General features: G+C 38.5%; 1 protein-coding gene across 1 annotated transcript in view; it reads right to left on the bottom strand.

Annotated features, from left to right (window-relative positions):
* Positions 1-25,625, bottom strand: part of PTPRQ (protein tyrosine phosphatase receptor type Q) — a 122,179-nt gene that overhangs the window by 47,666 nt on the left and 48,888 nt on the right. The window contains exons 26-35 of the mRNA XM_058191656.1: positions 23,742-23,849; positions 22,298-22,579; positions 20,855-21,037; positions 9,943-10,044; positions 6,936-7,056; positions 5,908-6,065; positions 3,263-3,408; positions 2,143-2,311; positions 1,300-1,593; positions 450-725 (exon numbers count right to left, since the gene is read on the bottom strand). Of these exons, the coding sequence (XP_058047639.1) occupies positions 450-725; positions 1,300-1,593; positions 2,143-2,311; positions 3,263-3,408; positions 5,908-6,065; positions 6,936-7,056; positions 9,943-10,044; positions 20,855-21,037; positions 22,298-22,579; positions 23,742-23,849 (1,839 nt within the window). The remainder of the gene's footprint in view (positions 1-449; positions 726-1,299; positions 1,594-2,142; positions 2,312-3,262; positions 3,409-5,907; positions 6,066-6,935; positions 7,057-9,942; positions 10,045-20,854; positions 21,038-22,297; positions 22,580-23,741; positions 23,850-25,625) is intronic.

Raw genomic sequence — 25,625 nt, 5'->3', positions numbered from 1 at the left:
TTTTTAAATCATATATGAAGCCACATTTTTCAGAGATCTAAACATCTTTTCTGCTGGTCTGTATAAAGCCAGATGACCTATACATGCCTTAGTCCCTAGATGAACAGCAGCTAGCAAATACAGAGAAACTGAAGTGAATGACCGCTTACAAATCCACATACACTGTAACTGCATTTTTCAAATGTTCTGTGGCTATGGCTGAGTAACTGGGCATTATAAGGAAATCATAAGATAGTCAAAGGTTCCATCCAATGCAATTCACAAAATAAAAATAACAGAGGCAAGATGAGCAATTGCAAATAACAATGAAAATGAGTTGATCCCAATTATTCAACAGAACTCTAGTTCAATTAATGACAAATAAGATACTAAAACATGATCATGGTATTATCTTGAAGCCTAGTAAACATTTGATTCATTAAGAAATCTGCATCTTGCAAATTACTCACCTGACTCATCTGTAGAGAACATAAGAACAGAATGTGGACCACGACCTTTTACAGTTTGAGCTGATGCAAAAAAGCTGTATAGGGTAAATGGCAAAAGGTCTTCTAAAATAATTGAATTATTGGAGGTAGTGAAAGAAATATTTTTTTCTGGCCCTTGTAGATTTAAGTCATAGCCTGTTATAATGCCATTTGGCCGATATGGAGGATCCCAAGATAACATCACTGAGGTAGATGAAAGGTTTCTGTAAGTTTTCAAAATAGGTGCAGAGTCTGGAACTGTCAATAAATCAGAAAGAAACATAAAAGGGGAGAAGCAAACATTAATCTGAAATATACAGAAAGCTCAGTATAGGTGTGTCTTTGTGTAACATTTATAGCAAATCACCTATCTATACACAAACAGGCACACACAACTAATACCCATGTTTTGGGAAGAGTAATGTGGGTTAAATAAGTAATTGTGTTTTTGAATTACATATCAACTGCTGGGATTATTCAGGAATAATATAGTATTATTATAATATATAATACTATATTATAGTAGTATAATACTACTATATTATAACAGTATAATACTATATTTTTCTGGAATAATATAGTATTATTCCACTATATGATCGTTTAGCTAGATCAAGTATAGTTATTATGATGAAGAGTAAAAAGGAAGTTTGTCTATAAGTTCAATCCAATTTTTAAAAAAATACCGATACACATGGACATACTATATTAGAAAAAGAAATGAACTAGCTCATGCCATAAACTACACAAATATAGTCTAAGTTATATAAGTTGTATGCAAGCTTATGTCTTAAGAAACCTGTATTTAGCAACCAAGCTATAGATAACATACCATCTTCTTCAGTTCTGATGTATAAACTTAAAGTATACATTTCCGATGATCCTTTTTCTGTTGCTGGAGTAATGTTTAGAAGATAGTTTGTATATTTTTCCAAATTATTAAAAATCATATTTGTTTCATATAGAAGAAGCGACAAAATCCCAAGATTTGTTTGAGTATCCTTCATTGTTAGTGAAATATTATAGAAGATGAGTCCATTGGGCTGCATTGGTGGGATCCAGCTTACGTTTATTACCGTGGAAGAAACGTTCTGATAAGCCAACTGATTAACAGGTCCATCCGGTACTGAAGGAAAATTTAAAAATGTTATATGTACATACAATGCCTCTATCCCTGATATCAATATATGCAGTTGATGAGAAGCATTATACATAAAAATAAGTCCCTGTTGTTCATGGGGCATTCACATCATTTATTTTTATTTGTTTAAATTTTTAGGTTTTTATCCTGCTTTTACTACTTTATTCAAGATAGTAAACATATATAATAGTTATTTCTCCTATTTTCTCCACAATAACAATCCTGTGATGTAAGCTGGGCAGAGACACAGTGACTGGCCCAAAATCACCCACCTGGATTTAATAGCATGTTTAGAATCTCAAGTCATGGTTTTTAAAAAAACATGATTTATACAAATTATATCTAATCTCTCACATTAAATGCATAGTGGCAAAAAGTAAAAAAATATTTACTATATGATTCTGATAATCAGATGGCTTAGATCATAATGAACCTTAAGAGAACTTAAAGTTCACACAAAAAACCTTATAAAAGAGTCTGTAAAGAATTACATATAGGGTTTCTACAAACAATATAAACTTTTTTTTTACATACAGTCTTGGTCTGTATATAGTTGCATTATTTCACTGGTTTGGTTTCCATTCCCAAGAGCTGTGTTTGCAGTTAACCAAAGTGTGTAGTGTCTCCATTTTGCTAAATTGTCCAATACTATCGACAAAGTTGAATTATCAGCACTGCTGTCAATTGTGGAAGTAGTAAAATTCTAGACGGAAAATGTTATTGAATTAAAATTAATATTTCTCTATAACTAATGTCCTCTCTCCTATGATTAAATAAACATTATGTATTGTAAATACATAATGTAAATAAACTTCTTGGTGCAATAGTATTATTATTAGGCAACCCAATCATATAGATGTTGGTGAAGAAGAAATAATTACATTCGCTTTATCTGAGTTCAGTTATTTCACTTTTTTTTGCAAAGCTTATTGCTTGATTTATATACGTTCTGTTTGAAAGTGGAGAGAGTCTGACTTTGGTCATGCAAGCTGTGTACACTTTAAGCTTCAAATATTACATTAAATTCATATTATTCCTTATTTACTTTTGTAAATTCATAGAGATTACCTGGGTAAGCCTCTGCTGTTTTTTTGGCAAGGATTTTCAGAAGTAGTTTGCCACTGGCTCCTTTCTAGGGCTGAGAGATAGTGACTGGCCCAAGTTTAACCCACTGCCTTTGTGCCTGAGGTGGTGTAACTAGAATTTACAGATTCCTGCTGTCTTAACCACTGTATCAAAATTCTTATTCTTATTTAATTAAAAATATGCTAAAGATTGTTAACAATTAAATATAATAAAAGTACAAGTAATAGCCAAACTAATAAGGCTAAGGACACCCTTGACAAATAACAGCATGCAACAAAAACCATTGACAAAAAACAGATCGCAATAAGAAATAGCCACAAGAGGCTACATTCATGCAAATTCTAGCCACATTTTATGAATTATCTTCAGAACATGCATCACTCTAACTTTCTGTGTTTGAGCACATAAAATTACTTCCTTATTACTAATGTAGAGATAGATAGATAGATAGATAGATAGATAGATAGATAGATAGATAGATAGATAGATAGATAGATAGATAGGAGATAGAGATATATAGATTTTAACATTGTCAAACACTTTCAGAGAAAATTAAAAAGTGATATACCTGTACATAAGTGTCAGAACCATTTTTGTAGTAAATTGAATAAAACTGAATGACACCATTAGGTTTTTGAGGAGGATTCCAGAATACTCTTACTGATGATGAGGTGAGATTTTTATACCACAAGTTTTTAGGTGGATCACCTGGAACTGAAAAATGTAAACATTTACCAACCGTACAGAAAAAGAGACTACAGAGGCTCTACAAATGTTTCAGGAAGGGATTTTATGGCTAAAATCCTTCCTTTCTGCTGATCTTTAATGGAACTTAGCCTTAGTCTTACAAAAGGCTGCTATTATAATGATATATGTCCTGACCTCTTTGCTTTCTATTGTTTTATGATATGGAAAGGAGCACAATAATGTATCATTAATGAACAAACCAAGCGAGCATTGGTTATTGAGATGGGAGTATACAATTCATGTTGACAGTTAATTCTGGTAAAAATAAATGAAAAGAAACCATTCAATAATTTATCATTTATTTACAAAGACATATATTAATATGCAATAAATAATTGCATGGTTCTTTGTTTGCATTACACTGGATAAAGCACAAGTCTAAATCGACATGAGCTGCTTACAAGGCATTCAGACTGTCTTTGAACTGAAGTAGCCAAATACCAGAATGAAGTGCATTGTCCCACAGCTTCAGAGGACAAATGGATGAAACCGCCGTGAGTCTTATGAGCTCTCCAGAAAAGAAAATTGTGGAAGTGGGAAGGAAGTCATTCAGCAGTGCTTAACTTTTTTGTAGTTTCAAAAGCAGCCTGACTACCATCAATAATGTTGTATGTCACTCCTGTGTATCCACATTCATTTTAAGCTTCTTAAGTAGCAGCTTTTCAAAAGAAACCCAAAATATGAATGAAATAAGAGCAGCAAATGGTGCATACATACACACACCACCAATTGCAAGATTTGAAGATTATAAAAATATTGTTCATTCAGTATGCAGAGTATCTACCTTTTATGAAAGGGCAAGTTTCAAAATTCATATGAAAAAAGTATATATTAAAGTATATATTAAAACAAATATCCTTTGACCTGAGTGGTACAAAACCACTTTTTTGAAGGAACATTCTTTATAGAAAATTACAACCACAAGATGCCGTGTGACTTCCAATCCTGTTGTGACCCAGGCCCAAGTAGGTAGTAATAAACTTAGTCCGTGGAAAAACAAACTTTATTTGAACAGCTGGGAATTACTTCATTCCCCGTGTTGTTCAATTCAAAGTAAAACAAATGCCTCCCAACACAAATTCCTCAGTTATCTCACAAACCTTAGTCCAATTAGGCAAACTGCCAAAGGCCCTTCCTTGCAAATGTCCAGAAGCCACAAAAACAAAGATGTATACGAAGCAGAAGACGAAGCAGAAGATGCAGCTATAACGTTGTTTTCTGGCAAAGTTCAAATGCCTGGTCTGTTTTAAGCCTTATGAGAGGGGCCAATCATCTCTTGGCCCTACTCCTGAGTTTTCCTCTCTGCTTGAGCTGCTCCTGCCTTCTGGCAGCTCTTCTCATGCGTGCATTAGGAACAGGCTCCTCCTGTTCCTCTGCCTCACTACTATCAGTCTCTGGAGGCTCTGGAGTCCGCACCTCACTTCCCAATGGCCCTGGCCTCACCTCAGCCTCATCTCTGTCTGACTCCATTGCCAACTCTGTAGGCTGCTGATGGACCACAACAAATCCCTTTTCTTGTAGCCTCTAGAGCAGGGGTGTCAAACTAGATTTCTTCAAGGGCTGGATTAGCACTGTACTTCTCCGTGTGCTGGCCATGGGGGGAGAGAAACAGGATGGACACCTCCTGCAGCACACTGCTGGACAAAACGGGGCATGGGGCCCACACATGGGCCGTCTCCTCACCCTGTTTTGGCTTCCAGAGTCATCGTGGGCCGGTCCTGTGGGCCAGATTTAAGCACCCCGCGGGCTGGATCTTTAAGTTTGACATTACTGCTCTAGATCTTCCTATGATCATATGACTAATAATTGGCAATATGTAGTTTTCTATTATTTTGAATTAGGAAGCACAAAAACTGTACTGTTTAGTGTAAAGTAGATATTATTAAGAAAAGAAATTGTTAATTCTACATCAAATTCACACCAAAATTATCCAGTTTATCACTGGAGATCCAAATGTAGCAGAATTTATGTATATGAGTAGAAACAGGACTATTAAGAATATTTAAGAAAGCAGCTCAACATCCAAAAAGGATAAGGAACGTATCTTGCAGCATGTGAGCATCATATCCTTACTGTGGAGCACAAACCAAGGGACAATAACATTCTATTCTTTCTATTAAAAAAAGCAATCAGGAGGGAAAAGCCTTAGAGCAGAAATAAAGAGGGGCTAAAACAGAGGGTTCCTCACTTGATCCTAAAGCCATAGTAGTCCAAGGATAAAAGACACAAAATGTTTGTGTTGGCAACATCCCCAACTACAAAAGCTTTTGACTTCTACAAATACATAAAACTTAATCTCTGAATACTAAAAGATAACCCTTCCTATTTTATACATAATATATTTACACATATATACATATATAATATTATAATATAATAAATACTTATCCTACTTTTAAATCACTACTAAGAACATTCTCAATAGTATATATCATATTATTTATTCTATTAATGATACCCATTTACCTCCTTCAGAGGTTCTGAAACTTGTTGTGTCACTTTTTATATTTCCATCACCAAATCTGGTACTTGCTGTTATATAAACACTATATTTCTTGTTATATTCTAAATCTGTTAATTCTAGTGATAGTTCAGATGCATTGATATTTCTTGACATAATATCCCTAAGCAAACATATAAAAGAGAATTAAACAGCTGATTAACCAAACGAAAACTAAATAGTTCTATATGTTACTACATGTGCTAAACTACAGAGTTTCAATTTAACACCACTGTGTTTTTTGTTAGTTCTTCACTCCACCTACAGTAACAATTGATAGTCTTTCCAATACTAAAGGCATTCAGATATCACACTGGATTAAAAAAAATGTTTTTGTTCGTGAGAAATAGCTTTTTTGTTGCAACATCTTCTCCAGGGACATCCGTACCACCACCACAATGATACACCACAGTAGGACTTGGAAGGTTAGAAGGAGTGGTGATCATGCATGAAATTAGCATAATATTTAATTTGAATTATAAGATTGGAACTCTTCTTAGAAAGCAACATAAAGGACTGGTAAAGCTTCGGTACATTACTAGTTCAGCATCTCAACAATGCATAGCTGTTTAATATATATGTAACATCATGGTATATGAATCAAGGACCAGAATATGGATATAAACTAATTACAGATACCAAATGCCACAATTTGTTCACCTTCACATTATTAAGTAGAAGTGAATTAGCCATTTGCTACTAGTGTAAGACAAGATCCACTCCTTTCAGTGACAATCAATAACAGTAGATGGTAGTCCTCTAGAGAACCACTAAAATTCTATTTGGTGCAGCAACATCTTGGTTTTGAAATGATGATTTCAAAATGTCTGAAGAATCTAGTAAGCATTAATTTGTAAAAACATTAGTTGTCTATATTTAAGCTCAGTTAAGAATATTTTTTTTCTAATTATTCACTAATATTCATGTATGTGGAATAAAACATGAATTATAAGGTTAAAGGGAAACTTTTCTTCAATATTTAGGAAAATCTTACCAAATATAAACTGTATAATAAAGGATAATTCCATTTGGCTCAAGTGGTGGTTGCCATGACAATACCACAATGGCATCAGATAACTGTTTTACTGTGAGCAATCTTGGAGGGGAGCTAGGAGCTGCAAAGTAAATATACAATATATTGTTGATTAATTATTGCTACAGCAAATTTGAGTGTTTACAGTATCACTAGTTACAGTTATTATATTTGAAGCTGTTTGTTTTACAATGGCACTTAAGAAAGAATAATTTTACATGGTGGTGCAAACCATCTGTTTCTTTGATTCTGAAAAGAAATAATATTTTATGAGAAAATAAAGCAACAGGAATATCATAGTAATTTACCTTCAGTCAAAGGTTATTGTAATTTGTTTCCTAGTAATAAAATATGAATTTAATCGATACAAATCTATATAAATTAAATAAATGAGTTCCCCTGAGAAGGGTGAGAACCAATTAGCATTACAATGGAAGATGATAAAAAATGCCATAAAGATTATGTCTAAATATAAATTTGAGTCAAATATTCCCGTTTTCTTATATTGATTAAAATAAGTCAGTCAAAGGAAGTATATTTCTTTCTCAATGGGGTGCCATAGTGGGGTACCTCACAGCTCTGTCTTAAGCCTAGTACTCTTCAATATCTTCATAAATGATTTAGATAAGGGGATAGAAATGTAACATCAAAGTTGCAGATGATACAGAAGATTTTTGACAGACTTGAACAATGGTCCTATCTAGCAAAATGAAATTCATTGGTGAGAAAAGTAGTGTTCCATATTTAGGCAAGAAAGACCAAATGCAAAGGTATAGAGTAAGTGGTATCTCGCTCAATAGTAGTAACTGTGAGAAGGATCTTGGAGTCCTAGTGGACAATCACTTAAATATAAGCCAGCAGTGTACTGAACTGCCAAAAAGCCAATATAGTCCTAGGCGGCATTAACAGAGGGATAGAACCAAGATCACGTGAAGTGTTAGTACTACTTTATAATGCCTTCGTAAGACCACTGTTGGAATATTACATCCAGTTTTTGTTGCCACGATATAAAAAGATGTTGAGACTCTACAAAGAGTGCAAAAATGAAGAGCAAACTCTAGAAGAGCAACAAAGAGATTAGGAGACTATAGGCTAAAATATACAAAAATGTAATGTAAATGCAAGAATTAGTACATCTAATTTAATGAAAAGAAGGACTAGGGTTGACGTGATAGCAGTGTTCCAATACCTAAGGGACTGCCACAAAGAAGAGGGAGGTTAATCTGTTGTCCAAAGCACCCAAAAGTAGCAATAGCAATAGCACTTAGACATATACAGCTTTAAGTGGTTTACAGAGTCAGCATATTGCCCCCAATAATTGGATCCTTATTTTACCCATCTCGGAAGGCTGAGTCAACCTTGAGCTTGGTGAGATTTGAACTGTCAAATTGCAGGCAGCTGGCAGGCAGCAGAAGTAGTCTACAGTACTGCACTCTAACCACTGTGCCTCTGTGGCTCATTTTGTTCAAGGTAGAACAAAAAGAAATGGATGGAAACTAATAAAAGAGATAATCAACCTAGAACTAAGGAGAAATTTCCTGATAGCAAGAACAATTAATCAGTGAAGGCTTGCTTTCAGAAACCTCACTGGAGGTTTTTGAAAAGGGATTGGATAACTATTTGTCCAAAATGGTATAGGGTCTCCTGCTTCAGCAGGGGGTTGGATTAGAACAGGGGTCTCCAACCTTGGCAACTTTAAGCCTGGTGGACTTCAACTCCCAGAATCCCCAGCAAAGCTGGCTGGGGAATTCTGGGAGTTGAAGTCCACCAGGCTTAAAGTTGTCAAGGTTGGAGACCCCTGGACTAAAAGACCTCCAAGGTCCCTTCCAACTCTGTTATTCTGTTATTCAATATTTCTGCTATACCTTTCTTACCTCCTTTGAGTTCCTGAAAGAGAAATCCATATAGTCTGATGCCCACAGAGAGCCTGAGACTATAAATTCCCACAATCAAGTCTAACCTGAGAACCCAGATTGGTCCAAAATCAATGAGCTGCATTAAAAAAATGAGGAGAATCTAACACATTGTCAGAAATGTTTATTTACTTATTGTAATCTTGTATGCACCATTTTACTTTTATGTGTCCTGTTATGATACAATACATATTCATTATATGACATATACAAGTTTAATAATAAGTCACTGTGCACTTCTATAAAATACCTGCTGGGGCTTTAATTCCAGATTTAAAAAAAAATTAGATTCAATTGACCAAAGTTATAAACTATAGAATATTTTAATTTTATTACTACTTTAATTACTAGAATATGTAAAAAGTGTTATCAGGATTCATATTATTGGATATTCATTAGGTATATTGTTATAAATAATAACAAATATAGCCATTTGAATCAGATGATCAGATGTTTTAGCATTTTCTTGATAAATATAGGCATTTTATCATGCCAGTCAAGTTTACTTTAAATCACATAAATTATCATCGTATTCCTAAAGCAGATCATCACTTTAGTTATGCGTGAAATGAAAACAAGTGCTCAGCTATGAAGGAATTTGTAAAATATTTTGACTAACAGTTAGAACAGTATGTACTTCCAAGAAATTACATACTAAACCCCCCCCCCTTTTTTTTTTTTTTTTGCTTGCATTGCATTGCTCTTAAATTTTTATTACAAGTAGAACTTGTTATTTAGAAGGGCTTATACCTTATGAAAAGTCTACCTGTAATAAAATGATGAGTATAAGCACATTATTCCCTAGCTATTGAATGGTGTATTTCAATTTTCTATTATTTTGAAGCAGAAAAAAATCCTATTCTATTATTTTCACCGTACTCCAAAAAAACATTAAGTGAAGCTCCCATGTTAAAAAAGTTTTCCACCCCTAATACTAACACCATTTTGAGCTTCCATAAGCTTACAGATGGGAGTTTGTAGCTAATATCCTTCTATCACTCCAGCTTAACCAACTGATATGAAAAGAACACAATAGTCAGCAAGGTAGACCTTACCATCTTCATCAGTTATTATATCCAATGGTGCACTCCGAGGTCCTTCACCTTTTACAGTGCTTGAAGATACTTCAGCCAGATATTTTGTATATTTCTTTAAGCCTAAATAAAGAATATACATGTAATGTGTATATAGTGACACTTATATGCATTTTCTGTGGTGCTATTTATGCTATTTTGATAATTTCATATTAATCAGTGTAGAGAACAGACTTCAATTATAAAATCACAACATAAAGATTTTAATGTACAGACATGGAAATCACATTATTGACACAAATGCTAAATTTATCTAAATGGTATTTAGGTGTTAGTAATGTTTTAGAATAAATTTAATATTTAAAATATTAATATTAATATTTAGATGGGGCACTAATGTTTATATCTTTATCACCAAGTAAATTTTATATTTATATAAATATATACATAAAGATATATGAAAGTTCTATAATAATTTAAATTTTAAATTAAATTAAATGTTTTACAGAATAAATTGACTACAAAAAATGAAAACGTATATTTATAATATTGTCCTGACTTTTATTCTTTCACTTTTCAGAGATATCTTTTTAAAGGTATACTAATAAACAAAACAAAAATCCTACAAAGCAAAGGCCAGTTAAAGCATTTGACATACAGTATTTATTTTTATATATCAAATATATTAATATATGAAATAAATAACTCTTATTTATACTACTCAATGTTCTTTTTTAAGCCACAGCTATGACTAACTCTCTTTAAGTGTTCAAAAAACCCACGGGTTTCTGGACTGGACTGGACTGGATTGGACTATGGACTATGAACAGACTGACAGCCATTTCTACCTTATTAAGACCTTCTGTAGAAACATTTTCCATAGGTTTACCATGGAGGCTGCCGGCCTGTTTACCTGGGCTTATCATCTTCATCTGGTTCCAGCTTTATTTGTCCTCTTTGACATCTGGACATCCGTTGGAGGATCCATCTTTTAACGTCTTACCATCTGGGATGTTACCATCTTAGCACCCTCACCGATTCGTACTTTTCTATGCGTTACGCTGCACATGAACTCTTGTGCCTGCGAGGTGCCCCCGCCTCGCAGGAATGGCCCGTCTCACTACCAAGGGCCGGCCTCAATGACGGGTCTTGGGACCCACAGAGGTGGCATGCGAAGAGAAAGAGCCTTTGGGGTTTTTTAGATAGGGCATTTTTAAGGGGTGGGAGGGTTAGGGCGGGTGTTGGGGGTAGCCCGTCGGGAGGGAAACCAGTCCCTGCGCGCGCTCGTGGCGATTATTTAGTGGGTTCGGAGGTTATGGGGGAATGTGTTCCTTTTGTGAGGTGGTTCCATTTGCACGGTAAGTGGGAGGGGCAGATATGGCGGAAGGGGGATCGTATCGGTCTAGGGGTCACGCGTTCGATGTCTGCAAGCGATCGCGTGCCCGATCCTCTGACTTTTCCCGTTCCCCGGATGGTCAAGACCCTCAGAGCCTGGGCCTTCGTCTTATGTTATGCAATGCACGGTCCGTGGCCAATAAGGCCCCCCTAATACACGATCTTATCCAGGGGAGCGCCGCGGATCTTATAGGTGTTACGGAGACCTGGTTGGGCACTGAAGGCGTGCCCTGGTGAAATGTGCCCACGGGTTTCCGTGCATTCCATCAGCCGAGGCCCAGGGTAGGGGTGGGGGTGGCGGTGACTATTAAAGAGAGTCTAGAGCCGAGGGAGACCACTGTACCTCAGATCGCCGGGTGTGAATCCCTCTTTGTGAGATGGGGTCATAGGTGTCAGATGGGCTTGCTGGTCACGTACCTGGCTCCTTGCTGCGTGACAGCTGCCCTGCCCGAGCTCCTGGAGGTGCTTGCCGGGGTGGCAGTAGAGACCCCCAGACTTTTAGTCATGGGGGACTTTAACTTGCCATCTGCCGGCTCGTCATCGACAGTGGCTCGGGAGTTCATGGCTTCCATGACGGCCTTGGACCTGACTCAAGTAGTTGATGGCCCCACTCACATCGGGGGTGGCACTCTGGATCTTATTTTTATCTCTGGTCAGTGGCTGAAGGATCTGGATTTGAGAGATGTAGTCATAGAACCTTTGTCATGGTCAGATCACTCTCTCCTTCGCCTGGACTTTCTGACCGCCACTCAACACCGCAGGGAGACGGAACCACAACGTTGGTTCCGTCCCAGGCGCCTGATGGACCCGGAGAGGTTCCGGACGGAGCTTGGGCCATTTCCTGAGGTCTGGCTCACGGCACGGCAGAGGAACTAGCCGCAGCCTGGCAGCGGGCTGCGGCTGGGGCTTTAGACCGTGTCGTGCCTCTGCGACCTCTGACCCGGCGCAGATCCCAACCGGCTCCTTGGTTCTCCGAGGAGCTGAGAGATGAAGCGCGGAGAAGATGCCTAGAGAGCTCCTGGAGGTCTAGCCGTTTAGAAGCTGATCGGACACTAGTTGGGTCCTATACTAGGACCTACCTAGTGGCACTGAGGAAGCGGCGTTGCTCGCCTCCTCCCTCATTGCGTCGGCAGATAACCGCCCAGCTGCCCTTTTTGGGTGACCCGTTCCCTCCTTCACCAGGGGGCGGGATGACCCGTTGCAGGGGCGTGCTGAGGAGTTTAACGGTTATCTATCACGATAAAATCGTTCAGCTCGAGACGGTCTAGACCAAAATTGCGGCGATTCAGATGAGGCGTCTGAGGGTGGTCTTGGTGACATTTGTTGGGATGAGTTTGACCCTGTGGCTCCGAGGACATGGACAGGTTGTTGGGTAGGCTGAATGCCACCACGTGTTTACTGGACCCGTGCCCTCCTGGCTGGTGCTGGCCACTCAGGAGGTGACACGAGGCTGGCTCCAGGCGATTCTGAGTGCCTCCTTGTTGGAGAGTCTTTCCGGCCGCCTTGAAAGAGGCGGTGGTGAGGCCCTCCTCAAGAAGCCCTCCTGGACCCGGCTGTCTTAGGTAATTATCGTCCGGTCTCAACCTTCGCTTGGCGAAGGTTGTAGAAATATGGTGGCATATCAGTTTCCCCTGCACCTGGATGAAACTGTCTATCTAGACCCGTTCAGTCCGGTTTCCGGCCCGGTTACAGCACGGAGGCGGCTTTGGTCGCGTTGGTGGATGATCTCTGGAGGGCCAGGGATGAGGTTGTTCCTCTGTCCTGGTCCTATTAGACCTCTCAGCGGCTTTCGATACCATCGACCATGGTATCCTGCTGCGCGGTTGGAGGATTGGGAGTGGGAGGCACCGTTTATCGGTGGTTCTCCTCCTATCTCTCCGACCGGTCGCAGACGGTGTTGACAGGGGGCAGAGGTCGGCCCGGGCGCCTCACTTGTGGGGTGCCGCGGGGTCGATTCTCTCGCCCTTCTGTTCAACATCTATGTAAACGCTGGGTGAGATCATCAGTGGCTTCGGTGTGAGGTACCAGCTGTCGCTGATGACACCCAGCTGTACTTTTCCACGGGCCACCCCAATGAAGCTATCAAAGTGCTGTCCCGGTGTTTGGAAGCCGTCACGGGTCTGGATGGGGAGAAACAGGCTCAAGCTCAATCCCTCCAAGACTGAGTGGCTGTGGATGCGGCATCCCGGTACAGTCAGCTGAGTCCTCGGCTGACTGTTGAGGCAGTCACTGGCCCCGATGGAGAGGGTGCGCAATCTGGGCGTTCTCCTGGATGAACGGCTGTCTTTTGAAGACCATTTGACGGCCGTCTCCAGGAGAGCTTTCCACCAGGTTCGCCTGGTGCGCCAGTTGCGCCCCTTTCTAGACCGGGATGCCTTATGCACGGTCACTCACGCCCTCGTGACGTCTCGCCTGGATTACTGCAATGCTCTCTACATGGGGCTCCCCTTGAGGGGCATCCGGAGGCTTCAGTTGGTCCAGAATGCGGCTGCGCGGGTGATAGAGGGAGCCCCTTGGGGCTCCCGTGTTACATCTATCCTGCGCAGACTGCACTGGCTACCTGTGGCCTTCCGGGTGCGCTTCAAGGTGTTGGTGACAATCTTTAAAGCGCTCCATGGCATAGGGCCGGGCTATTTACGGGACCGCCTACTGCTACCAAATACCTCTCACCGACCCGTGCGCTCTCACCCATGCCCAGGCAAACGGAGCAGCTAGACCCCTCCCCCTCCTCCACAGCAGGTGAGCCTGAGGAGGGTTTACTCCCAACAAATTTTAAATTTTATAGGGGTTTTAATTGGTTTTAATATTGATATTATTTTAATAATCAGGCTTTTTGAATATGTTTTCTTAATGGTTTTCTTAATTTGTATATATATGCTGTTTTATTTGCCTGTGAACCGCCCTGAGTCCTTCGGGAGATAGGGCGGTATATAAATTTGAATAAATAAAATAAATAAATAAATAAATAAATAAAAATCGTTCAGCTTCGAGACGGTCTAGACCAAAATTGCGGCGATTCAGATGAGGCGTCTGAGGGTGGTCTTGGTGACATTTGTTGGGATGAGTTTGACCCTGTGGCTCTCGAGGACATGGACAGGTTGTTGGGTAGGCTGAATGCCACCACGTGTTTACTGGACCCGTGCCCCTCCTGGCTGGTGCTGGCCACTCAGGAGGTGACACGAGGCTGGCTCCAGGCGATTACGAGTGCCTCCTTGTTGGAGGGAGTCTTTCCGGCCGCCTTGAAAGAGGCGGTGGTGAGGCCCCTCCTCAAGAAGCCCTCCCTGGACCCGCCTGTCTTAGGTAATTATCGTCCGGTCTCCAACCTTCGCTTTCTGGCGAAGGTTGTTGAGAGTGTGGTGGCTTGGCAGCTCCCCCGGTACTGGAGGAAACTGTTTATCTAGACCCATGCCAGTCCGGCTTCAGGCCTGGGTACAGCACAGAGACAGATTTGGTCGATTCTCTCACCCCTCCTGTTCAACATTTATATGAAGCTGCTGGGAGAGGTCATTTGTGGTTTCGGGGTGAGCTGTCAGCTGTATGCCGATGACACTCAGCTGTACATCTCCACCCCGAACCACCCCAATGAAGCCATCAATGTGATGACTCGGTGTCTTGAAGCCATTCGGGTCTGGATGGGGACGAACAGGCTCCGACTCAACCCATCCAAGACGGAGTGCTGTGGATGCCGGCAGCCCGGCACAGTCAGCTTACCCCTTTGCTGACTGTGGGGGGCGAATCATTGGCCCCCAGGGAATCGGTGCGCAATTTAGGCGTTCTCCTGGATGTACGGCTGTCTTTAGAAGATCATTTGACGGCCGTTGCCAGGGGAGCTTTTTGTCAGGTTCACCTGATTCACCAATTGCGCCCTTTCCTGGACCGAGACTCGTTATGCACAGTCACTCATGCCCTCGTCACTTCCCGCCTGGATTACTGCAATGCTCTCTACATGGGGCTCCCCTTGAAGAGCATCCGGAGGCTCCAACTGGTACAGAATGTGGCTGTGTGGGGATTGAGGAGCTCCTCGTAGCTCCCATGTAACACCTCTCCTGAGTGGGCTGCATTGGTTGCCGGTGGTCTTCCGGGTGCGCTTCAAGGTGTTGGTTATCATCTTTAAAGCGCTCCATGGCATCGAACCGGGATATTTACGGGACCGCCTGCTGCCGCCGGTTCCCTCCCATTGTCCGGTGCGTCCAGTGCGCTCTCACAGGGAAGGCCTCCTTAGGGTGCTATCGGCCAACAAATGTCGGCTGGCGGCCCCCAGGGGAAGAGCGTTCTCTGTGGGGGCCCCGGCTCTGTGGAACGAGCTGCCGGTGGGACTCCGTCTTCTCCCTGATCTTCGGACCTTTAAATGCGAGCTCAAGACTTTCTTTTTCCACCAAGCGGGGCTGGCCTGATTGATTGATTTTAATAATTAGGGATTTTAGCGGGTTTTTAACAGGGGTTTTATCTTTGTATTTTTATTCTAATAGTTTTAAGTATACAGCAGTTTAATAAGTTTTTTATTGTTATGGTATTTTTAATGGTTTTTTGTATTATTGTTGTTTTATTTGCTGAGTCTTCGGAGAAGGGCGGTATAAAAATGTGAATAATAAATAAATAAATAAATAAATAAATAAATAAATAAATTTGGCACATAAAATATAGCACTGATCATATCAGTGCACATTTGCTTAATTTCTTAATTCTACTTAAAATAGAAGAAAATATAATTACATATAATTATTTTGAATTATTCACCATAATCAATTCATATGTTTAATGCAAGGTATATGATTGTATTTGTTAATTTGATAATGAAAAATACATACATAGCATTTGATACAAAGTCGTCATTACACAGCTAGGTTACTGTTGTGTAAAATAATAAGGAAAAATAGTTATTACCTGTAATAATTAGTGACAGATGTGTTGTGTTGATGACCCTTACTTCACTTCCATTAATCTCTCTGAGATATATAGTGTATGTCTTTATAATGCCATTGGGTACAGATGGAGGAAAGTATGATAACTCTATTGCTGAAGAAGACATGTTCCTGTAAGTTATATTTTGGGGTGGAAAATCAGGTACTGAAATGAAAGAATTCAGAGAATAATATTACATGCAAATTTTAAATAATTGTGTGCTACAGGTGTACTACATTAAACAGTATTATGATAACTGAAACTCAAATGCTATTTTGAGTTTTCATCAAATGCTATTACATTACAGAAGCCAGTTAAATACAAAGCAACATTACATATTACCAATATATAGTCTGAAGTCTCTGATCCAACAATGAATTAGCAAGCAGTGAATTATCAAAGATTTGGTTTACTTTTAGTAAATAAAAACAGAGGTACAATTTTTCTCAGTTCTGAAAGAGATATTTTCCTTTAATTTCAAATTCAGCTAATCTACATTCTTTTGCTTGTATAAAATCCTGATTTCTTTATTTTATTGCTTTTAAAATAGTGACAAAAAAGGAAAAAAGCACAAATATAATTATCAGAAAAATATATACTTTGTCAAAAGAAAGAAAAAACACACAGAAACTGCTCTTCAGCAAAAAGTGATAAAAATACAAAAAAAGAAAACAAAATGCTTGTACAATAATCCCAACCCTACTCTAGTTACCTATCCACCTCCCCACAGGTAATTTATGGGAAACTACATATTTATTTTAATGTACAATCAATAATTTTTTATTTAGAAATTTCATTTCTCTATTATGGCCGCTATTCTCTAACTTGCCTTCTTATTCATTTGAGTCCTTGGTTTCATGATTCCAAATATAAAACTAAACATGATAAAATGGGATTTATATGTATGTTATAATTGGAAAACTTGTTAATAATACCAAATTGTAAAACAACTAAGAACAAAAAATAGCATGCATTGAACTTTTTTGATATTCTGATGTTTGATACTGATGCAATCAAAATATTAACTGAAAGAGACTAACCTCTGATCATCAAGCAAGATACTTTGTTATGGTCATCAGATATTTTGAGAAATGCTTCATGGCATCATTTGTCTAATTCAAATATAGCTATATGTAATTTTTAACCTAATTATGTTTAAAAAGGTGAAAGTTTCCGGAGAGTCGTGTCCGACTCTAGGGCACGATGCTCATCTCCGTTTCTTGGCCAAGGGAGGCAGCATTGTCTGAAGACATTTTCCATGGTCATGTGACCAGCATGACTATACTCCAAAGGTGCAGGAAACCTTTCCATTGAAGTGGTACCTATTAATCTCCTTGCATTTGCATTCTTTTGAATATCCTTTTCAATATATTTAAAATTGAATTCATAGAGACAAAGGAATATTCTAGTATTTCCACTTACCAGTTTCAGCTGTTCTTACAGATAATGGGTCAGATGACTGATTCCCATAACCAAGGCGAGTGAATGCTCTTACAGAAATATTATACAAAGTGTATGGTTTCAACTCATTTAAAATAAGATGTGGTGTTGTAGTATTTTTAATTGTTAAAATACTGCCATTATCAGACATGATTTCATAATGAGTTATGATCCCATTAGGCATTTTAGGTGGTAACCACCGTAAGTTGACTTCTGAGGCAGTCACTTCTAATGCCTCAACATTCTGAGGTGGTGAACTAGGTTCTTTCATTGACAAAACAGAAAAAAAGTGATTGCGTATTAGGGTGCATTCATTCATAACTATTTTAAAATACAGAATTTATCAATTACAGTAAAATTGTGTTCTTTGTATTTTTATCATATTTAGACCAAGATTAGGTAACCTTTTATGAACTAAATACATATTAGTTGCCAGATGAGACCTTTGGGAACAAATTTGCCAGTGTATATTTGAGCAAATGTAAAACAATTTTTGGACATGCAAATGTACAATCTTTAAACAACCTATCCTCTAGAGATATGAAAGAATATCCAATTTCAGCATATGCATGTACATATTTTTCCCAAGCACACTGATATACATACATACTTACATGCATACCCATATGCATGTAAGTATATAACTGTATCCTACACATCACATTCTTTCTCACTTGTCTCATGCAAAACACTCTAGTTTTTATCATTACTGGCAGCAAAATGAGAAAATTTTGCATAAGTGGAAATTGCAAGCCATAATTCAGAATTGTTAAAAGTAGCAGAAACTCAGTGATTCTCATCCTCGTTGTCAATTTCCTTTACTTACTTCATCATCACAAAGTCCTTCATATCACTGCTTTATGCTGATACTTCCTCTAATACCATACTTGCTTTCAGTGGAAACTTTCTACCTGCTCTCGCACAGATAAAACTGTGCTATTTAGTTGGTTACTCTGCAGCTACATTTATAAATTAAAGTTAAGAATTAAAATTTCCCAAGTTAATGGCAGCAACTAACTCATCCGGCCTGAAGCTCAGATTCGGGATGGGTTGGACACTGATTGGGTGGATCTAGGCGGGATGACGCCGGCACGCCTTGACCACATTGTTTGGGCTGAGCTTGACTCTGTGACTCCTGATGACATGGACAGCATACTGGGGAGGCTGAATGCCACCACATCTTTATTGGACCGTGTCCCTCCTGGCTGGTGCTGGCCACTCAGGAGGTGACACGAGGCTGGCTCCAGGCGATTACGAGTGCCTCCTTGTTGGAGGGAGTCTTTCCGGCCGCCTTGAAAGAGGCGGTGGTGAGGCCCCTCCTCAAGAAGCCCTCCCTGGGCCCGCCTGTCTTAGGTAATTATCGTCCGGTCTCCAACCTTCGCTTTCTGGCGAAGGTTGTTGAGAGTGTGGTGGCTTGGCAGCTCCCCCGGTACTGGAGGAAACTGTTTATCTAGACCCATGCCAGTCCGGCTTCAGGCCTGGGTACAGCACAGAGACAGCTTTGGTCGCGTTGGTTGATGATCTCTGGAGGGCACGGGACAGAGGTTGCTCCTCTGTTCTTGTCCTGTTAGATTTGTCAGCGGCGTTCCATACCATCGACCATGGTATCTTGCTCCAGCGGTTGGGGGGTTTGGGAGTGGGAGGCACCGTTTTACGGTGGTTCTCCTCCTACCTCTCCGACCGTTCGCAGACGGTGTTGACAGGAGGGCAGAGATCGACCGTTAGGCAACTCACTTGTGGGGTGCCGCAGGGGTCGATTCTCTCACCCCTCCTGTTCAACATTTATATGAAGCTGCTGGGAGAGGTCATTTGTGGTTTTGGGGTGAGCTGTCAGCTGTATGCCAACGACACTCAGCTGTACATCTCTACCCCGAACCACCCCAACGAAGCTGTCGATGTGATGACTCGGTGTCTTGAAGCCGTTCGGGTCTGGATGGGGACGAACAGGCTCCGACTCAACCCATCCAAGACGGAGTGGCTGTGGATGCTGGCAGCCCGGCACAGTCAGCTTACTCCTTTGCTGACTGTGGGGGGCGAATCATTGGCCCCCAGGGAATCGGTGCGCAATTTAGGCATTCTCCTGGACGTACGGCTGTCTTTAGAAGATCATTTGATGGCCGTCGCCAGGGGAGCTTTTTGTCAGGTTTGCCTGATTCGTCAATTGCGCCCTTTCCTGGACCGGGACTCGTTATGCACAGTCACTCATGCCCTCGTCACTTCCCACCTGGATTACTGCAATGCTCTCTACATGGGGCTCCCCTTGAAGAGCATCCGGAGGCTCCAATTGGTACAGAATGCGGCTGTGTGGGGGATTGAGGGAGCTCCTCGTAGCTCCCATGTAACACCTCTCCTGAGTGGGCTGCATTGGTTGCCGGTGGTCTTCCGGGTGCGCTTCAAGGTGTTGGTTATCACCTTTAAAGCGCTCCATGGCATCGGACCGGGATATTTATGGGACCGCCTGCTGCCGCCGGTTCCCTCCCATTGTCCGGTGCGTCCAGTGCGCTCTCACAGGGAAGGCCTCCTTAGGGTGCCATCGGCCAACAAATGTCGGCTGGCGGCCCCCAGGGGAAGAGCGTTCTCTGTGGGGGCCCCGGCTCTGTGGAACGAGCTGCCGGTGGGACTCCGTCTTCTCCCTGATCTTCGGACCTTTAAATGCGAGCTCAAGACTTTCTTTTTCCACCAAGCGGGGCTGGCCTGATTGATTGATTTTAATAATTAGGGATTTTAGCGGGTTTTTAACAGGGGTTTTATCTTTGTATTTTTATTCTAATAGTTTTAAGTATACAGCAGTTTAATAAGTTTTTTATTGTTATGGTATTTTTAATGGTTTTTTGTATTATTGTTGTTTTATTTGCTGAGTCTTCGGAGAAGGGCGATATAAAAATGTGAATAATAAATAAATAAATAAATAAATAAATAAATAAATAAATAAATAAATTTGGCACATAAAATATAGCACTGATAATATCAGTGCACATTTGCTTAATTTCTTAATTCTACTTAAAATAGAAGAAAATATAATTACATATAATTATTTTGAATTATTCACCATAATCAATTCATATGTTTAATGCAAGGTATATGATTGTATTTGTTAATTTGATAATGAAAAATACATACATAGCATTTGATACAAAGTCGTCATTACACAGCTAGGTTACTGTTGTGTAAAATAATAAGGAAAAATAGTTATTACCTGTAATAATTAGTGACAGATGTGTTGTGTTGATGACCCTTACTTCACTTCCATTAATCTCTCTGAGATATATAGTGTATGTCTTTATAATGCCATTGGGTACAGATGGAGGAAAGTATGATAACTCTATTGCTGAAGAAGACATGTTCCTGTAAGTTATATTTTGGGGTGGAAAATCAGGTACTGAAATGAAAGAATTCAGAGAATAATATTACATGCAAATTTTAAATAATTGTGTGCTACAGGTGTACTACATTAAACAGTATTATGATAACTGAAACTCAAATGCTATTTTGAGTTTTCATCAAATGCTATTACATTACAGAAGCCAGTTAAATACAAAGCAACATTACATATTACCAATATATAGTCTGAAGTCTCTGATCCAACAATGAATTAGCAAGCAGTGAATTATCAAAGATTTGGTTTACTTTTAGTAAATAAAAACAGAGGTACAATTTTTCTCAGTTCTGAAAGAGATATTTTCCTTTAATTTCAAATTCAGCTAATCTACATTCTATTGCTTGTATAAAATCCTGATTTCTTTATTTTATTTCTTTATTTATTTTATAGTGACAAAAAAGGAAAAAAGCACAAATATAATTATCAGAAAAATATATACTTTGTCAAAAGAAAGAAAAAACACACAGAAACTGCTCTTCAGCAAAAAGTGATAAAAATACAAAAAAAGAAAACAAAATGCTTGTACAATAATCCCAACCCTACTCTAGTTACCTATCCACCTCCCCACAGGTAATTTATGGGAAACTACATATTTATTTTAATGTACAATCAATAATTTTTTATTTAGAAATTTCATTTCTCTATTATGGCCGCTATTCTCTAACTTGCCTTCTTATTCATTTGAGTCCTTGGTTTCATGATTCCAAATATAAAACTAAACATGATAAAATGGGATTTATATGTATGTTATAATTGGAAAACTTGTTAATAATACCAAATTGTAAAACAACTAAGAACAAAAATAGCATGCATTGAACTTTTTTGATATTCTGATGTTTGATACTGATGCAATCAAAATATTAACTGAAAGAGACTAACCTCTGATCATCAAGCAAGATACTTTGTTATGGTCATCAGATATTTTGAGAAATGCTTCATGGCATCATTTGTCTAATTCAAATATAGCTATATGTAATTTTTAACCTAATTATGTTTAAAAAGGTGAAAGTTTCCGGAGAGTCGTGTCCGACTCTAGGAACAGTGCCTATCTCCGCTTCTTGGCCTAAGGAGCCTGCATTGTCTGAAGACATTTTCCATGGTCATGTGGCCAGCATGGCTATACTCCAAAGGTGCAGGAAACCTTCCCACTGAAGTGGTACCTATTAATCTCCTTGCATTTGCATTCTTTTGAATATCCTTTTCAATATATTTAAAATTGAATCCATAGAGACAAAGGAATATTCTAGTATTTCCACTTACCAGTTTCAGCTGTTCTTACAGATAATGGGTCAGATGACTGATTCCCATAACCAAGGCGAGTGAATGCTCTTACAGAAATATTATACAAAGTGTATGGTTTCAACTCATTTAAAATAAGATGTGGTGTTGTAGTATTTTTAATTGTTAAAATACTGCCATTATCAGACATGATTTCATAATGAGTTATGATCCCATTAGGCATTTTAGGTGGTAACCACCGTAAGTTGACTTCTGAGGCAGTCACTTCTAATGCCTCAACATTCTGAGGTGGTGAACTAGGTTCTTTCATTGAGAAAACAGAAAAAAAGTGATTGCGTATTAGGGTGCATTCATTCATAACTATTTTAAAATACAGAATTTATCAATTACAGTAAAATTGTGTTCTTTGTATTTTTATCATATTTAGACCAAGATTAGGTAACCTTTTATGAACTAAATACATATTAGTTGCCAGATGAGACCTTTGGGAACAAATTTGCCAGTGTATATTTGAGCAAATGTAAAACAATTTTTGGACATGCAAATGTACAATCTTTAAACAACCTATCCTCTAGAGATATGAAAGAATATCCAATTTCAGCATATGCATGTACATATTTTTCCCAAGCACACTGATATACATACATACTTACATGCATACCCATATGCATGTAAGTATATAACTGTATCCTACACATCACATTCTTTCTCACTTGTCTCATGCAAAACACTCTAGTTTTTATCATTACTGGCAGCAAAATGAGAAAATTTTGCATAAGTGGAAATTGCAAGCCATAATTCAGAATTGTTAAAAGTAGCAGAAACTCAGTGATTCTCATCCTCGTTGTCAATTTCCTTTACTTACTTCATCATCACAAAGTCCTTCATATCACTGCTTTATGCTGATACTTCCTCTAATACCATACTTGCTTTCAGAGGAAACTTTCTACCTGCTCTCGCACAGATAAAACTGTGCTATTTAGTTGGTTACTCTGCAGCTACATTTATAAATTAAAGTTAAGAATTAAAATTTCCCAAGTTAATGGCAGCAACTAACTCATCCGGCCTGAAGCTAGTTAATATATTTTAATATGGTAACAGTATTAAATATGGTATTAATAGTATTAGTGCTGTCTCTTATTTTAGAACTTCAAGAAATAGAAATTGCTTACAATGTGGCTTGCAAAACACCTTTTTAAAATTGTCATATTAAACCTCAATTAGTCAAAGAAAACATCAGGACAGGTTGGAATATGCCCAGTAAAAAATCTCTCTCTCTCTCTCTCTCTCTCTCTCTCTCTCTCTCATACACACACACACACACACACACACACGCGCGGCTTACATGGTTTTTATTATTTATTGCAAATTTAAGCAAATTTATTGGTTAATGGGCATTGTAGATAAATCAATTATAATTGATCAAATTGAAATTATAAAATTAATATGAAAACAATGTACTTACCATCTTCAAGTGTTCTTATAAAAATATCATTGTCTTCAGAAACTGCACTTTCTCCAAAAGTTGTAGAAGCTGTTACCCTCATTTTATAATCTGTGTACTTTTTTAAGCCTAAAACAAAGATGAACAAAATCTGTAAACGAAATTTACTGTGCATTCATTTGGGCACTTTAACAAATATCTTGTTTACTCACATAGTTATTGAGATGTTGTTTTCAATTCTAGCACATTACAAATATAAGGACTTTGGAAAAATTATTAACTATTATATAAAAATGCTATATGGACAAACATTTAGCATGTGATCTTGATTGATAAAACTGCCTTTAAAATGTTTTCTTAATTTTACATTTTAGGTTTAATTTTAATGGTCCAAAATTAAAAAAGGCTATTTCAGTACTTTGACATTTTTCTTTTTTATTTCTTACCTTTCATATGTACAAAGTAAGCTTTGTAATGAGTTAATTAAAGTGAATTAAATTTATTTTAAGATTAAAATATTGCTGTTCTAATTATGCTATTATACATTTATTTATAACAGATTTATTTCACTTGCAATTAAGCTGTACTTTGTTTATTTTGATGTTAGGAACTTTGTCCTGTTTAATATAACAATCTAGTGATATTCATGATGTTCAGTGGCAGGGATCAAACATAAACATTGTTATAAGTTAACGATGCTGAGAAATTTTTAATTATCAAGGATCTTTACCTAGTTTTGTACTGTCAGTATAACAATATGACTAGTCCAAATATACGGTAATCTGAAATGCATGAAATATTTTCTGGTTGGTAATATTATATTGAAATATGTACAAAATTTGTTTTTAAAAAATATTTTACACTTCAAATGTGTTTTTTTTTAAATTTATTGGACTTCTCAATAAATTTTTAAAAGGTTGGTTATTGTCTTTATTTTGAATGTGTAATATATTTATTAGATGTATATAGCTACCCATCTCATATAAGTGACCCTAACATAATAAAAAAAACCAAATAATAACAAGACTTAATAAATAAAATATATTTTAAAACCCAAAAGAATAAAAAAGCAAAGTGACTTTGTGTAAAAAAATGTCTGGTCCAGGAAAGGGCCCAATTGTTATCCAACAAAGATTTGGGCAAAAGCCCTCCTGGCCATGGCTATCACCTGCTCTTTGAACAAAAGCCACGAGGATCCACAAATTGTATTCTGGTAAAGGTGGAAAATCACCACATCCAAGAACCACTTTCTCTTGCTCAAGTTGAACTGAAGCAACTGAACTGAACTCTTCCCTATCCAGGGACCCATAGCCTTCAGATATCAAGGCACAACCTCGACAGCACAGATTGGCCAAATTAGGACCAATCAGCACCTTGATGGTCGATTCCCTTGCCGCTGAATTGTCACACCCAGCATTTTCATATAGATGTTTAAAAGAATGGAAAGAATAATGAGCCTTTGAGCTGTTCTCCTCTCCTGCCATCAATGCTGCCCGGAACAACTCTTCGAGGAATGAGGAGAACCATGATAGCTCCTTCTTTGTTGTATATTCTAATTTCATTGAAATAAGATTCAGTGATGTGCTATTAAATGATATTATATATGTCTGAAATTTATATATTTGGCTCCGTTTATCTAAATTTGGAAGGGCTAAGTGTGGCTCAGTGGTTAAGATGCTGAGCTTGTCAATCGACAAGTTCAGTGGTTCAGCGGTTCAGCAGTTCGAATCCCTAATGCCATGTAACTGGGTGAGCACCCTTTACTTGTCCCAGCTTCTGCCAACCTAGCAGTTTGAAAGCACATAAAAAATGCAGGTAGAAAAAATAGGGACCACCTTCCATTCCGTGAACCTTTGGCGTTTAGTCATGCTGGCCACATGACCACAGAGACATCTTTGGACAGTG

Source organism: Ahaetulla prasina, chromosome 7 (assembly GCF_028640845.1).
Source record: "Ahaetulla prasina isolate Xishuangbanna chromosome 7, ASM2864084v1, whole genome shotgun sequence".
Classification (NCBI taxonomy): domain Eukaryota; kingdom Metazoa; phylum Chordata; class Lepidosauria; order Squamata; family Colubridae; genus Ahaetulla; species Ahaetulla prasina.
Note: the sequence above shows the minus strand (reverse complement) of the source record. Positions and strands in the feature narration are given on the sequence as shown.